General features: G+C 32.4%; 1 protein-coding gene across 1 annotated transcript in view; it reads left to right on the top strand.

The window, feature by feature from the left end:
* The first annotated feature begins 662 nt into the window (after positions 1-662).
* LOC118182543 (leucine-rich repeat protein soc-2 homolog) overlaps positions 663-17213 on the top strand; it is an 84482-nt gene continuing 67931 nt past the window's right edge. Inside the window, exons 1-2 of the mRNA XM_085809452.1 lie at positions 663-1167; positions 9519-9650. Coding sequence (XP_085665578.1) covers positions 856-1167; positions 9519-9650 — 444 coding nt within the window. The 5' untranslated portion in view covers positions 663-855. The remainder of the gene's footprint in view (positions 1168-9518; positions 9651-17213) is intronic.

Raw genomic sequence — 17213 nt, 5'->3', positions numbered from 1 at the left:
ATGTACACAGATGCACTACGCAGTCAGATTCTGGTTCCTTCATCTGAATTTATCATTTAATGGATTGCTTTCTTATGGAAATCACTGTTGGCTAATGTATAACATTTTTTGTACAATCATTTAAATGTGAATACGTCTTGCGAACAACCCAGTTAAGTTTTACTGATGCCGTTGAATTCTGTCATAAATGCGCCTAATACAACTGTTTGTCACATCGTCAAGATATCACATGCTGTTTATAATCAAGTTGTTTATCTAATATTTCTTCAAACGTAACAATTGAATATAGTACGCTGATAGATAATTTACAATTTTAATGCAAATAAGTATCATTTTCCAATTAAAGAACCTTGACAAGGGTTGGTAGGCTTCTTATGATTAACTGCTGTCACTCACCCAGTGATCTAATCCCATGAGGGTTCCCCCCCCCCCGCTTTTCAACAAGTTATTCAAAATATAGTAATTTTATTTTGACAAAATCAGTATACAAAATTTTGTGAGAATTCAAAAACGTTAATTTAATTCAAAAATATTAAGTAATAATAGTAATACATGATTATACAGTGCAGTTAAAATCTAGGAAGTACAACGATTACTTTTAAAATAACCTGTTGAGATTGGTAAATAATGTTTACAAAGGGTTATCAGAATTCTTATTCCATTTCTAAAGCCAGACCTGAACAGGTGAACAAAGAAGATGAATGTTTCATCATCATCATCATCATCGTGGTACGTTGTTTTGAAGAAGGAGAATCCATGTTGATCCAGTTATTCTCGTTTAGCCGGATAATTTTTGATCTTGGGTATATTTGACAAATTGTGATCTCAGAAAACTTCTGGATAGCTTTCCGAACTATGCGGAAATCCTCAAAATCTCGCTCAGATAATTCATCAAGTTCCTCAGTAGCCGCAGAAAGACTTGCTGATTATCGCGGGGATAGTAGCTGTGCTTCTGCAGGATCGTCGAGCAGTATCCCATTCGGACCTGTTAGCCCTAATGTTAGTCCTAGTACTCCTGATACGGAGAGTACATGTGGAAGTAGCCCAGGAACGTTTACAAATTCTTCTTGTTCAGCAATGTTGGAAAAATTAAATTTGTCGCATGTTGGGGAATCCGAACCTCACGAACCAGAGTCGTCAGGATCGAGTACCAAAGATGGTGGAAAAGTAAGATGATAATAAAGTATTTACTTACATTCTAAATCACGCGGTAGTATAAATCTAAAATTTTACGTCCCCCCTCCCATGATTTAATTATTTATTAAGCCTCAGGAAACGTTTGAGTTAAAGCTTAAAGAATTTTTTTTTTTTTTTTTTTTTTTTTAATGTCTTGGGAAGGCCTAAGAAAGCAGTGTTATATTAAAAATCTGATAAAGTATATTTGGCAAATAAAAACCTGTAGAGCATAACAATATTGAAATATAAATATCGTTGCTATAAAATTTCTATTAATACCTGGAAACGCGCCAAACTTGGATACCACGGGGATGAATAAATGTATGATTAGAATTACATATAATGTCTCCCAAAAGTAAACGACTACTTTGAAGTTTCCGAAGGGTGACATAAAAAATTTACAGGGTTTTTCTTCTGCAAAGCGCCAATTTACCTACTCTAAACAAACTATAAAAATCTGTGAAATTTATATAACCCAGTCTGAATATTAATATTAAGTAATTTTTTTCAAAAATAACTGTCTGTTCTAAGCTGTAAAGTCATGCCACAGAAGTGATCAGGCACTTAATGTTCAATCAAATAAAAATTTTAAACAGTTAAAACAAATTTGGGGGGGGGATTGCCATTAGCTTTTAAGAAATGGTTTAATTTTTCTTAGTGCATTCTGATAGCTGGGCTGGATTAAGACTTTAGATGTCTTAAGCATTTAAATGTTTTTGGTGCCCCCTCCCAACATGCGTCTGCTGTTCAATCCATTAATTCTCCCCATTCCTTCTCTTTTGATATCAATTAAGCTGCACTACAAATTCTGTGATAAAAACGTGAGAAATTTTATGGTGTCCCTTTTCCTTGATGTGCTAATCATGTACTTATTTTGCTTGGCTATCTAGCTCTGTCTATTAAACTTTGTTATTTCTGGTCTAATTTTTCTCCACTCATTTAGTAATACTAGTTTTAATCAGTGTTTTAACCCTCTGAGCGGCCCAGGTTTTTGGATCTCTCATGAAGACGTGTAAATAAAGAGCCTTTATTAGCTAAATATGTATATTTACCTATTTTAGTCGCTATTTTCATAAACTTACATTAATCAAGATGGTATTTATATTATTAATGAAAGTAAGAAAGCAAAATATCTTAAATTATAAGCTAATATAACAAGTGACAAAAAAAAAAAATATATCGTGACTGGATAAAGCCGATCATGGTGCTGAGAGGATTAAAGACACATGTTGTTTTTTAATTTTTATGTGCCATATCTGCCAAATAGTTTCAATAGTGTTTAAATCTGGATACTGGGGAGATAATCTCATCATTTTGAGGCATTTAAACAGTGGCTGAAGTTACACATTCATAGTAATGTGCTGATGAGCAAGGCCAGTGCTGGGCTTTTTGTCATCCAGTTTACTCCTAAGTTTTAAAAGAGTTGCTGCCTGGTGCAATTGCACTGGTTCTACTGCCACTCCCTGCCAGTGAGAGACTGGGTAGAATTGTGAATTATGTAGGTTAGATTTTGGATTTACGACTGTCGGATTTCACTTTTAAGTTATCAGTTATGCTTTTACTGAACCATTGTATTATCAGCAAACTTTTCAACGGACAACATGTAGCGCTTTTAAAATCCATGTTAAGTTTTTTGAACAATGGCAAGACTATTCAAGAATTTAAAAAATATTTTAGCATAAAATCTGCTGCCTGGGTCATCACAAGATTGTGAGAGGATGTGTCTCCAGATACTTTAAAAAATGTTTGGCATAATTTATGGCCAGATACCGTATTTCATGGTGAGGATGATGAAGATGATAGCCGTGAATTTGAAGGTTTTCGGATATTGCAAACCAAAGGTGAAATTTTCCAGTTAATGGATTTTGTAAAGAAATGTGGAGAAGCGGTAGTATATGAAGATAATATAACAGAAGTTTTTCATTGGGATGATAATCCCCCAATCAATCAATTAACGGACGACGATATCTGTAGGATGGGTCTAGATCCAGAAAATGCTGCTACTGATAGTGAACAAAGTGACAGAGAGGTTACTGAAAACGAAAAAATTTGGATTGACAAGTTAGTCGGAGTTCTCGACGCAGCAATTACAGGACTTGAACAGTGGAACTTTGTAATTGAACAAGAAATTATGCCTATTTATAGAATTAAAGAGAAAGTATTAGCACAAAAAAAAAAAAAAAAAAAAAAAAAAAGCAACTTACATTGAAAGAAATGTTTAGTAAAATAAAAATAATAAATGTTAAGCTTTTTTTCCTGTAAATTTTGACCCTTTGCATCATAAATGATCTTTATTTCATAAATTGTGATTTCATATTTTTAATTGTATAATTTCTTCATGCCATCTTACTAAATTTGAATTGATGGTCTAATATCCAGAAAAATCCTAAATGGCTGAAGTCCCTACAAGTCAGGATCTCGGACTTAATACTGTATTTGTATGTATACACACATATACATTTGTACTAACATTATGTGAATGTATACATATATTACATACATGCATACATACGTACATTTCTGAACCTGCTCCCCCTCTCTGATAACGGAACAGTATCCCTTTTTTTCAGATGGTATGCTTTCTGGTATATCCAATACTCTCAGATTAGATGGAAGAGAAATATAATTTAGCTTTCCCGTGGGGAGATTTTGCAAGGGTATTAGTATTAGATGATTTTATTTCTAGAATATTTTTGGAAAATATGAACTATATTTCACAGAGGATCAACTCCATACTTTTTATTTATATGAACATGCATTTATTTATCAGTTGAGAATTTGTGGTCCATGTAGTTCCTATCTCCATAGTGTGTTTGTTAAATGTAGGTAGTGTCTGTGTCACTATTGATACCACTTATAAAATCAAAGCATGAAGAGAAAAATATGGGTGGAATAGTTTAAAATAGGGCTCTACAACCTTTCACTCCTGAGGTCACTCATCAATAAATTCAGAAAGATCCGCAGAACATGTCTGTCAAAAGAATAGTGTAGTCAGAAAATGTATATAAAAAAGGAGGTTTATTTTGCAAGACTACAATTGATTCTAAGCAAAGAGATTTTATTACAGATTTGTATATTTTGGATATATACATTGTTTCTAAAAAGTCAAATCGAAATTGAATTAAAATGTTTTGCAACTTTTTTAAACTATGGGGGAAAGTATAAAGATGATTGTACTAAATGATGTTACAAAATGCATTTACAATAAAAAATAATAAATAAACAAAAAACTTACATTACTGGCAGGAGATGGTACAGTCAAAAGTTGTTAATCCGAGCGCCCATAATCCGGAATGATCTATAATCCGGACCTCAAAGCTACAAACTTTCTGCACATGCGTATGCATTGGTGCATGCGCACAGGAGTTTACGTATGTGCATAAAACCTTTAAGCATGCGCATAATACATTCACGCATGCACGTTTAATGTATAACGGACGGTATAAGCTAAGCTAAAATTATCTAATTATCTATTTCAGTTAATGTTGCAGATTGTGTTGTTCCTTAATCTTCGAATTGGATCCGGCTTATTATTTTTTGCAGACTGTTAGAGCAATTTTATAAAGGTAAGCTTTAACTTCCGATTATGTCAAATAGAATTTCCGATGCTGGAGCTGCCAAAGGATCTACAAAGCGAAAGTATGTTTCAATGTCCATCAAACAAAAAGTGGAATTGCTGCAAAAAATGGATAAAGGCATATCCTTTGTTTCTCTAACCATTCCGAAATCTGTTTATCAATTTTACGCTGCTCTGTGGGGGAAGGGAAACGTCGCGGCGCGCAATGAACTGGAAGTTTATCTGTCAGCACTATCCTTATCTTGTTTCCCTGTCTATGTTTTTATTTCATTTGGCTTATAATTCCTTAATAAATGTAGTATTTCATCTCGATGTACTGTGTCTTTGATATGATTTAAATCAAATTCCTCATCATTATAATTCGCTTCCGATACTGAAGAAAGTGACACAGAGGTTATTGAAAACGAAAACATTACGTTTGACGAATTAGTCAGTATTCTCGACACAGCAATTATAGGACTTGAACAGCGGAACTTTGTAACTGAACAAGAAATTATGTCTGTTTATAGAATTAAAGAGAAAGTATTATCACGTAAAACTAAGCAACTTAAACAAACATTGAAAGAAATGTTTAATAAAGTAAACAAATAAATATTAAACCTTTTTTTTGGTAAATTTTGATACCCTTTAGATCATAATTGTTCTTTATTTCATAAATTACGGTTTCATATTTTTAATTTTATCACTTTTGCATGCATCTTACCAGATTTAAACTGATGATCTATAATCCGGAAAAATCGATAATCCGGAATCGTCGAAGTCCCGACTAAAGACTTTTGACTGTAGTTGCTTTAGTTTTAATGTGAAATTTGACATTAATTTTTGATTTATTAAAGCGTCAATACCCAGTTTAATCTCTGTTTTTGCAATTTGTAAAGTTTCCTCCAAATGTCTGTCTGTCAGCCGTCTTGTTTTTGATTTCAGGATTTTCGTTTTACTAAAAAGCTGTTCACATATGTAAGTACTGCCAAAGGTAGTAGACATGAAGAGTGCATATTTATGAATTCCTGGATATTTGTCTTCTGTCACATACTTCGAATAAAAATTAATTAATGTAGGATTTTTAAGAAACCTGTGTTTTACTGCAGAGTCGCACTTTAAACCTATAAATTGTAATGGAAGTTCAGGTGGAACACTTCTGATATCTACTGAAAATGGCGGGGAGAACATTCTGATAAAAATTTCATTTTCACGAAAATCGGGTTTTGAATTCCTGTTTCAAATTTGAAATGCATTGTATATAATTATTTGAATTCTATGATCTAGAGTTCTTTGCACACTGCATCAATTTTGGAAAGTGAGTGGAATTCTTATTTAGCAACTGACTTTCCCACAGGATTAATTTTGTCTCAAAAGCTTTTACAAAGTAATAAATATTATGAACAAGTAGATCTTTTCCCATTAAGCGGTACTCAAATTATTGAGATGACCTGTAATATCGACGAGAAATGCGAAGTCTCTCAACCATTTCTCATCACTGAGCTCATGAATAGATTTCCCTTTAGATTCCATGAATTGTTGAACTTGGCTCTTCAAAGAAAACAGGCACTGAAGTATCTTTCCTCGGCTCAACCAACGTACTTCAACGTAATACACATCACCATATTCAGCTTCCAAATCACTCAAGAACTGTTGAAAATGCCTGTGATTAAGATCTTTAGACCGAATAAAATTAACCATTTTTACAACAATATTCATCATATGTTCAAAGGTTGAGAAGGACTTCTTGCACAAGTTTTCTTGGTGGATGATGCAGTGAAAAATCGTCATAGTATTATTTCCACTTGCCTTCACATCAGAAAATAGTAGTAATGTTATTACTCCTATTTACTATCCAGTCATAGATTTAGCACCATCAGTGGTTATAGCAGATATATTACTGAAGTCTAACTCGCATTTATTCAAGGTTTGTGTCAGACTCGAATACAGTTCTGTTCCTTGTGTTGTACCTTTAAGTGCAACTACACCGATAAGTGCAGCAAAAATCATAATGACACCGGCTAATAAATGACGGTAAGTCCAATGACACCGGCTAATTCCTCTACAATTGTGAAGTCTATCCACACCACGAATAAAAATGGCTACTTGTGCAGTATCTGTTGAGTCATCCGTCACTACAGAATAAAACTCAAATATTTTGCATTTGGATTTTAATTTACGAATATATCTGTTCCAAGATCCTCTATGCGTCTCACTACTGTCGCATCAGACAAGGTAATATTCAATATGACTTCGATAAGCCTGTGATGGACAAATCACATCAACTGCACTCTGAAGACATTCTTTTACAAATTCTCCATCAGCAAAGGGTTTTCCCACGCTTAGCAATTTTTTTCTGATATCATGTAACTAACACGAACACTATTTTCAGATTGTTTATTCGCTGTGGTGAAGAAAGACTGCTGAAAATTTAGTTTTGGTTTTAATAAACTCACCTTATAATTTCAAAAATGAGCTTCCAGTGCAGAGTATTTCTCACTGTGCTTAGTATCATAATGTCTCTTAATGCTGTATTCCTTCATCACAGCTACACTGTTGTTGCAAATAAGGCAAACTGCCTTACCCTTATCTACAACAAATTGGTAAGAGTGATTCAAAATCCAAGCCAAACTAAAGTTGCTTTTTTTTTGCCTGATTTTGAATAGCTAACAAAAATTAAAAGCAAGCTGTTTGGTGATACAGTCAAGAGTCTTTAATCTGGACTCGTCGGGACTTCGGCGATTCCGGATTATAGATCATCAGTTTAAATCTGGTAAGATGGCATGCAGAAATTATGCAATTAAAACAAGAAATCGTAATTTATGAAATAAAGAGCAATTGTGATCTAAAGGGTGTCAAAATTTACAAAAAAAAAAGAGCTTAATATTTATTTGTTTACTTTATTAAATATTTCTTTCAATGCGCACATGTGTAAAGCATACGTTACGCATAGCCGAAATTAGAAAATTGTAAACAGAAAACTATTTTATGCGTATTTGTGATATTTATAATGACGAGGAAATTAATTTAAATTATATCAGAGTACATCGAGATGAAACGCTACATTTAGTAAGCAATTATAAACCGAATAAAATAAAAACATCTGCCCTGAAGATGAGAATAGTGCTGACAGATCAACTTCCAGTTCATTGCGCACTGCAACGTTGTCCTCCGCAGAGCAGCGCGAAATTGATAAACAGATTTCGGAATGGTTAGAGAAACAAATCATCTCTCTGTCACATTCTTCATGTCTTTATCCATTTTTTGAAGCAATTCCACTTTTTGTTTAATGGACGTCGAAACGTGCTTTCGCTTTGTAGATCCTTTGGCAACTCCAGAATGGGAAATTCTATTTGACATAATCGAAAGTTCAAGCTTACTTTTATAAAATTACTCTAACACTGCAAAAAAAATAAGCTGGATCCAATTCGAGGATTAAGAAACAACACAATCTGCAACACTAACTGAATTAGATAATTTTAGTTTAGCTTATACCATCCGTTATACATTAAACACGCATGCGCAGAAAGTTTGTAGCTTTGAGGTCTGAATTAAAGACTTTTGTCTGTATTACTTATATGCTTACTGGGTGACATTTTTTTGATGCATAACAATTTTTATAATCTCTTGGTGATAATTGGCAACTTTACTCCATTGAATTTTTTTTTTTTTTTTTTTTTTTTCAATAATACTTTGACTATTAACCAGATTGTTGATCCCAGTAATCGATTTGTTTTTTATGTGTTCGTGTACAAAAAATAAGCAGAACTTCGGCAATTCAATAACAATATCCAAATGATAACATTAAATGCAATCACATTAAGCAGTGTCTACCATAGCCACTAGTTAATATTGAGGGGAAAACCCAGAAGGAGATTACTTAGTCTTTTAAATATAGGTATGTTTCTGCATTGCAAAGTACAAATTGGTTTTTAATTGCTGGAATTTTTTTTTTTTAGTATGAAAATCTAAGTTACTTGAAATAGACCTTCATGCTTTAATTGAGCTGTGTGTCAGTTGTTAACATACGCTACTGTGATATATTTTATTATCGGTACAAGTTCATAAAATGTATCTTAGCAGTGTGCTTTTATTTGTTATGCTATTTTAAGGATAACAGTGATTAACTCAGTTAATTTATTATAAGTTTAATTAACTTTTTTATGCTCATGTGGATTTTCAAATGTATACATATATTGAATTCAATGAGTGGATACATTATATTAGAAAGTGAGAGGCTGATGAGTGATGGTGAATAATGTATTTTGAAAAATGAAATAAGCAAGATTTTGTGCTGAAAATGTATATTAAATTTTTTTTTCTAAAAAAATGGACTAAGTAAACATCGGGTTTTTCATATTTTTTCGTCTTTTATTATGTGTTGTATTTTTCCTTTTCCCTTTGCTAGGTGCAAATGTCACCAATATCTGATTTTTTTTTTCTTGTTGTTGAATGCATTCAAAAGTCTGAAATCTCTACTCAGTCTGAAAACTACTACTCTACAGATTTAAAATTCAAAAAGTAAAAGAATTAACTGCTTTATTGAGAAAATTATGCCACTAACTAAAATTTACTCAAAGATGCTTAAAATCTCATTGCATTGCAGTTGAATACCATCTCCAAAATCCAGCTTCATTTTGTGATTTTTTGTACAACTTGCATTAGTAAGCAAAAAGGTCTTTATGTGTGACTTTTCATTAATAATCAATCTTTGAATGTATTGCTGTAATAAATTCTGGCTAATGACATATTCATCACTCTCTCTTTTTTTGTTTGTGTGTGGTAGGAAAAGAAGCTGAGTTCAGGCTCATTAGGCAGTGGAGATGCTGCACGACCAAAACAAGTAACAGTTACGCATCCAGGGACCAATAAAGCCAAGCGAACTTCAAAAAAAAAGGGTTCCATTCAAGCTGATCTGGTAAAGTAATTTTGCACGAAAATCTTATTATTTGTTCCTTCAAAAAGTTTAATCTTATTTATACTTAAATCAGGTTGGAAACAGAAATAAAAATTTATGATTTGAGTTTTTTTTTTAAGAGCAAGAATGAAATTTTTTATAAATAAAAGTGAGAAGACTTCAGATATCCATTTTTTGCAGCAATTCCACTTTTTTTTTACTGTTTTAAAGTGTGGTTAGTAATGTAATTTTCTTTTCGATAATTAATTGTTTTAAATTCCAAATTAATTTTCTGTTATTTTAAGACACAAGGAAATAAAATTGCTCTTATTAATTTTAAATTTTAGTAAATGCAATGGATGAATCTATATTTATTATCTCAAAAAATTAAGGTTTCTAAGTTTGGTTTTTAATCCTGAAATTTTGTAATACATTACATAGTCTGAGAAATAAATTTTTTGTTATTTAGGAATAATATATACTGTAGGAAATTATAGTTTATTAAACATTCATATTTCCAAGTGTTTGAAGTATGTGCTTGATGTGTGTGAAGTGATTGCAGAAGAAATGAGATAATCTTCCAGCATTCCACTGGAGGATAGAAAAACAAGAGCTCTTTGCTTTGTTTGCTTTACTCTGAGCCACCTTAGTCATAGCTTTTACTCATTTAGCACCACCCAGGAGGCACGTGTGAATTAAGGATATCACAGACATGAATAACTTTGCCTCCCTCATAAAAGCATAATTTTGAGAAAGTAATGGATACTCATAAATCTGACCAAGCAGCAAAATCAACAGGCAAATCCTGGGCTAACGTTCCAGACCCCTAAAGAGGTGGCAAACTTAGACTGTGAACAGGTCATGATTGCATTTCACATCATCTTAATAAAATTGGCATCCTTTCATCTAGTACAGTCAAAAGTCTTTAATCCGGACTCGTCAGGACTTCGGCGATTCCGGATTATAGATCATCAGTTTAAATCTGGTAAGATAGCATGCAGAAATTATAAAAGTAAAAATATGAAACTGTAATTTATGAAATAAATAACAATTATGATCTAAAGGGTATCAAAATTTACAAAAAAAGAAAAAAGCTTAATATTTATTTGTTTACTTTATTAAACATTTCTTTCAATGTAAGTTGTTTAAGTTGCTTCGTTTTATGTGATAATACTTTCTCTTTAATTCTATAAACAGACATAATTTCTTGTTCAGTTGCAAAGTTCCACTGTTCAAGTCCTATAATTGCTGTGTCGAGAAAACTGACTAATTTGTCAATCGAAATTTTTTCATTTTTAATAACCTCTGTGTCACTTTCTTCACTATAGGAAGCGAATTATAATGACGAGGAATTTGATTTAAATCATATTAAAGACGGAGTACAGCGAGATGAAATACTACATTAGGTAAGGAATTATAAGCCAAATAAAATAAAAACATCTGCCCTGAAGATAAGGATAGTGCTGACAGATCAACTTCCAATTCATTGTGTGCCGCGATGTTCCCCCCCCCCCCAGCAGAGCAGTGTGAAATTGATAAACAGATTTCGGAATGGTTAGAGAAACAAAGGACATGCCTTTATCCATTTTTTGCAGCAATTCCACTTTTTGTTTGGTGGACATTGAAACATACTTTCGCTTTGGCAGGTCCAGCATCAGAAATTCTATTTGACATAATCGAAAGTTCAAGCTTACTTTTATAAAATTGCTCTAACAGTCTGCAAAAAATAATAAGCCGGATCTAATTCGAAGATTAAGGAACTACGCAATCTGCAACATTAACTGAAATAGATAATTAGATAATTTTAACTTAGCTTCTACCGTCCGTTATACATTAAACGCGCATGCGTATATATATTATGCACATGCGTGAACACATCATGCTTTGACACATGCGCAGAAAGTTTGTAGCTTTGAGGTCCGGATTAATAGATCATTCTGGATTATGGGTGTCCGGATTAACGACTTTTGACTGTATATGCTAGATTTGCAATTCGAGCAACAGGAATACAGAGCATATTCTTATATGCCCAGAACTAAATAAAGAGTCTCGGAGACCTGGTGAGATAAGTAAACTATATTGGAATGCCAGAACTTTTTGAACTTTTTACTTTTGTTCCCATGTTCATTTATTCTGATTCTTACTTTATGAATGTGTGTTCTTTTTTATTATTTATCATTGTGGTGTGATACTTGAGCTATTTTATACAGGGTGATTATAATTAAAGTTGCGATTTCAAAATGCTCTAACTTTAAAACTACCCGTCAGAGTGACATTATATTTTACTAGAACAATCGTGAGATAATGGAATTTTGTTTGGCGAAGAAAAAAATAGTTCCAAAATGTACCGATAAGTGGTGCTATCAGGGATAAGACCTAATCGTTAAACACAGGAATGTTGTTAGCCAAAAGGAAATAAGACTCCAAGGGTTTACAACAGGCGAAATGACATTTTCACTGTGAAAGGTTTAAAGAATACATGTGTACAGCAAAAACAATGATAGTGACAAGAGAAAAAGAGGAGCTTCACGAAACGAACACCTTACAGATGACTAACGCATAAAGTTGTTCAATATGGCCTCCGCCTTATTCCACTACTAGTTAGAAGCTCAAAACGGCATGTTCCACAACAGTTAGCTCTATCTGTGCTGATGGTATGAATGTGGTGCGTGATGCTCGCCTTCAAGTTTGCTAGATTCCCAATGCACCCACTGTAAACAACATTCTTTAGGTATCCCCAAAGCCAAAAATAACTAATGTGTAAAGAAATTTATTTAAAATTAATTTTTAATATTTTTTATATATTTATAACAAGTTATTAGTAAATATTAACAATAAAAAAATTACTTCACTTGGAAAAAAAATAACTTATGCATTATTTACTATTTGTCCATTTTTTGCAAGTGAAAGTGGAAATCTTTTTATGTGTACATCTTCCGCAAATGTACTTTTGACATTTTCCACATATATTATTTGTTTTGTTGTTGTGGCAGTCATACTTGACAAATTTTACATTTATTAGTATGGGTTACAGTTAATCTTTGTGGGTCTTTTTTATGTTCTTATGACTTTTTCTGTCTTGCAGCTCTGTATTCAGTGGAAAGCTGTTCTGCTAATTGAAACAAGAACTCTTTTTGTTGTATTTGTATTTCTGTCGTTTCTTTGTAAAGGATCCAATCATTTATAGCAGCCAAACCTAAAATGTAGGAAAATATTTGGAGGGACCATCTACGAAAACTAGCTGTATATTTTCTGGCCATTTGATCTGTCATATCAACTCCAAATTTTGTGCTCTTAAAAAGAATAATTGATGAGGATCAAAATGGTCACTCGTGATTTGGAAATAAATGATATTTGTGATTGTTCTCTGCTTGGCTTATGTTTGCTCATTTATTATCATTTTGGAAATTAAAAGCTGCATACTAGTGTTTATGGCCAAAGATAAAGTCTCCTATGGATGGATGTTGGTTTTTCTCGTTAGATTTAGCACTTTTTAAATATTGAGGATTTTATTTTTACTATAATTCTGCAACTGTTGGAAATGTTAAGGTGTCATATTTTTATACATCCCATTTTAACCCTTTTTTATTAAAATATTTTCAAAAATTGCTTATTTGTTTATTACATATTTCAAATCTACATGTATTTTAAGGTTAAAATCAAATCAATTATTATTTTGAGGTTAAAATATACAAAAATATTTTGTAAAAGTTTTGTTTCTCAATATAGAATTAGATCAATGAAAAAAGGTTGTCGGGAAATCAAAACTGAAGTATAAGTATATAAAAGCAAAATTTTGAAAATTAATCTTGGTTAAATTATGATTTAGTTTATGAAATACAAATGTAAAACATATATACAGTTTAAAGTCCAAAATCCGGACTCGACTCCGGATTCAGCGACTCTGGATTCAGATTTTTCTGGATAGATCATCAGTTAAATCTAGTAAGATGGCATGTAGAAATTATAAAATTAAAACTATGAAATCATGATTTATGATGTAATGAAGTATTTATGATCTAAAGGGTATCAAAATTTTCAAAATAAAAGCTTAATATTTATTTGTTTACCTTATTACACATTTCTTTTAATGTAAGTTGTTTAAGTTGCTTCGTTTTTTGTGCTACTACTTTCTCTTTAATTCTGTAGACAGACATAATCTCTTTTTCAATTACATTGTTGAAGTCCTGTAACTGCTGTTTGGAGAGTTGCGACTAACTTGTCAATCAAAATTTTCTCGGTTTCAGTAACTTCTCTGTCACTTTCTTCACGATATGTAGTGGTATTTTCTGGATCTAGAACCATACTACAGATTTCCCCATTCATTAATTGATTGATGATTGAGAAGCATTGTCATCACAATGAAAAACTTCTTTTATATCATCTTCATTTATTACCGCTTCTCCACATTTTACAAAATCCGTTAATTGGAAAATTTCACCGTTGTTTTGTGATATCCGAAAAACCTTTTAAATTATCGGCTATCATCCTCAAATTTAGCTATCTTTCACTATCTTGAACTTCTGTTACCCATGAACCCATTCAAAATATAACCGTATAATGAATCGTAATGGATGTATTTTACAGAAAGTTTGCAATGAATTTCTTACTTTTTGGAGAACGTCTGGAAGAACACTGAAAGCATGATATTTGAATGTTTTACTTTTGATACTAGAATCTTTCCCTTAACATGTTTATCTTCCTTTTATTTTCTCTACTTTTCACTAGATACAAGTATGGAAAAGATCAAAAATGCTTATAATATTTTCACATGGGCAGGCGTTATAGAAGGGAATTTTTTTATTAATAAAAAAATTGAAAACTTAGGCTTTTAAAAGATTCATCTAATATATCTTAATGCATCATACACCGAGCTGGCACTAGGCATTTTCCCTCCTGATGCAATCTCTGTGCAACCTTTCTGCTGCCTAGTGCCTTTCTAAATTCTGCTTCTAATGTCTGCTCTAAAAGTTTTGCATTTCTAGATTTTGTTGCTCAGTGTGTCACTAAATTCTAAAAATTCTGCCATACCAGCTCTGTAACTCACCCTTACGACATGTATTTCGTATTTCTTTTGAATGTTCATATTACTAAAGTAATAAAATTAGCTGCTTTTTCTTTACATTCTAAATGCACTTTTTTTTTTTTTTTTTTAATTTTATTTTGGAATAACAAAAATTCTTAATTAAATCCAAAAATTCTAAAATGAAAATGAAACCATTTGAAGAAAGTAACTGAATACACGAAGAAAATTATTCTTCAAAGATATATACAGTTATTATGTAAATTACCCAGTTGTTTATGATTTTAGCCTTTACTATAATTTCCTGTTTTTATTACCTCATATGATAGTGTAACTGAGCCACCTTAAATTAAAATTAAATTGTATAATCTTTGACTACTAAAAGTTTAAATTTGTTTGTTCAAGTTTAATAACGTCACCATGAGTTGTAATTGATTTTGCTAGCATCAACATGCCTTTGTGTTCTAAGTCCTTTTTAAATAAGAGGCTTATTTAAAACTTTGTCTGATATTATAGTTACTTTCAGACATAGCAATAATTTGCTTCACATCTGTCATGGGGTTTGGAACTATTTAACTTTTACCAGATCAAGTAAACCCTCATAGGTATATTGTGGAGAGGTTGACAAGTTAGCAGATAAAGCAGAAAACTAGTCAGAACATTGGTTTGCGTATTGAGACAAATTTCTGATTCTTAGAAAAGATGCTTAAAGAGAAGGAAATCGATAAAAATTAGCCAAAATGTCTGGGAAGGCTTCAAATTAAAATGATGGATAAATATTTTGTTACAAGACATTTATGTCTTGTAGCTTTTAATGTATAATTATCGTAATATTGCATGAGATTCAATGCCATAATTAACCTATATTTTTAACTGTGAAATTTTATTCGATTTTTATTTAAATATGGCTTTTTTATATTGTTAAAAAAGAAATAAAATTTAATAGTGATCGTGTAAATCCACATAGCAATAAGTTGCTTCACATCTGTCACAGGGTTTGGAACTATTTAACTTTTACCAGATCAAGTAAACCCTCATAGTTGTATTGTGGAGAGGTTGACAAGTTAGCAGATAAAGCAGAAAACTAGTCAGAACATTGGTTTGTGTATTGAGACAAATTTCTGATTCTTAGAAAAGATGCTTAAAGAGAAGGAAATCGATAAAAATTAGCCAAAATGTCTGGGAAGGCTTCAAATTAAAATGACGGATAAATATCTTGTTGAGTGTTGTTACAAAACATAAATGTTTTGTAGCTTTTTATGTGTAATTATCCTAATATTGTTTAAGAATCAATGTCATAAATTACATGTATTTTAAACTGTGAAATTTTATTAGATTTTGATTTTAATAGAGCTTTTTTTAAAATATTATTAAAATAAAATTTAACAGTGATCATGTAAATCTATAATGACGATCATGTAAATCCATAATGACGAAGGTTATCTAACTACCTAATTTAATTATTTAGAACCATCTGCTTACTCTTAAAAATTATCTTTGCATATTAAAGTGAGTCATTGCCTTTCATTAATCCTCACCATAGTCACAAAATAAAACACAGTAAATTCAAGTAAAACTTATTCTTTGCATCTAGTGAGACTTAAAATAATACAAAATAAGTTATCACCTCTGGTGCTTTAATGGCTTATTGGAACCTTAAAGTACGAGGCACATCCAGAAAGTAAGTCCCGTTTCAATTTATCTCCGCTGCAGCTCTGCGATCGCAGTTCCGCACATGAGCAGTAGATGCTCTGTATCAAGGAGAAGAAACGCGTGCCATTTGGAGATCGCTGTCAGTCATGTACGCTTTGTTGTGCTTGTTTACAATGTCAGTGTTGATTGAAAATCCCGCTGCTTGTGAAATCAGATCTGTGATTCGTTTTCTGAATGCGAGGAAAGTGAAACCTAGTGAAATTTATTGGCAAATTTGCGATGTTTATGGACCAAAAGCGATGAGTGATTTAATGGTGAGAAGATGGGTCTGAAAGTTCAATGACGGACGTAGTGATGTGCATGATGAAGAACGAAGTGGGCGTCCATCTTCACACGATTGATGACAAGATCCATGAAAACCGTAGGTTTACAATTAGTGCTCTCCCTGTGGAATTTCCCCAAATTTCACGATCACTAATGCATGAAATTGTTACCGAAAAACTGAAATTTCGTAAACTTTGCTCACGTTGGGTACCAAAGATTCTTACTGAGCAACACAAAACAAAACGGATGGGTAGTGCACTTCAGTTTTTGACCCGTTATGCTGAAAGCGGCGAAGAATTTCTGACACAGATAGTCACAGGAGATGAAACTTGGGTTTCTTATGACATCCCTGAAAGTAAGCGTCAATCAGTGGAATGGAGGCACACTTCATCCCCAGCAAAGGTTAAGCCGAAGCAAATCTTGACACCTCGAAAAATGATGTGCACAGTGTTCTGGGACTGGAAAGGCATCTTACTCATTGATTTCTTACCGCGTGGTCAAACAATCAGAGCAGATGCTTATTGCGAGACACTTCGGAAATTGTGCCCCGCAATACAGAATAAGCGCCGAGGATGCTGTCAAAA

Source organism: Stegodyphus dumicola, chromosome X2 (assembly GCF_044657685.1).
Source record: "Stegodyphus dumicola isolate Sdum_Otavi_A_Nest chromosome X2, ASM4465768v1".
NCBI classification, from domain to species: domain Eukaryota; kingdom Metazoa; phylum Arthropoda; class Arachnida; order Araneae; family Eresidae; genus Stegodyphus; species Stegodyphus dumicola.
The sequence above is the reverse complement of the archived record's forward strand: the minus strand, read 5'-3'. Positions and strand labels throughout refer to the sequence as shown.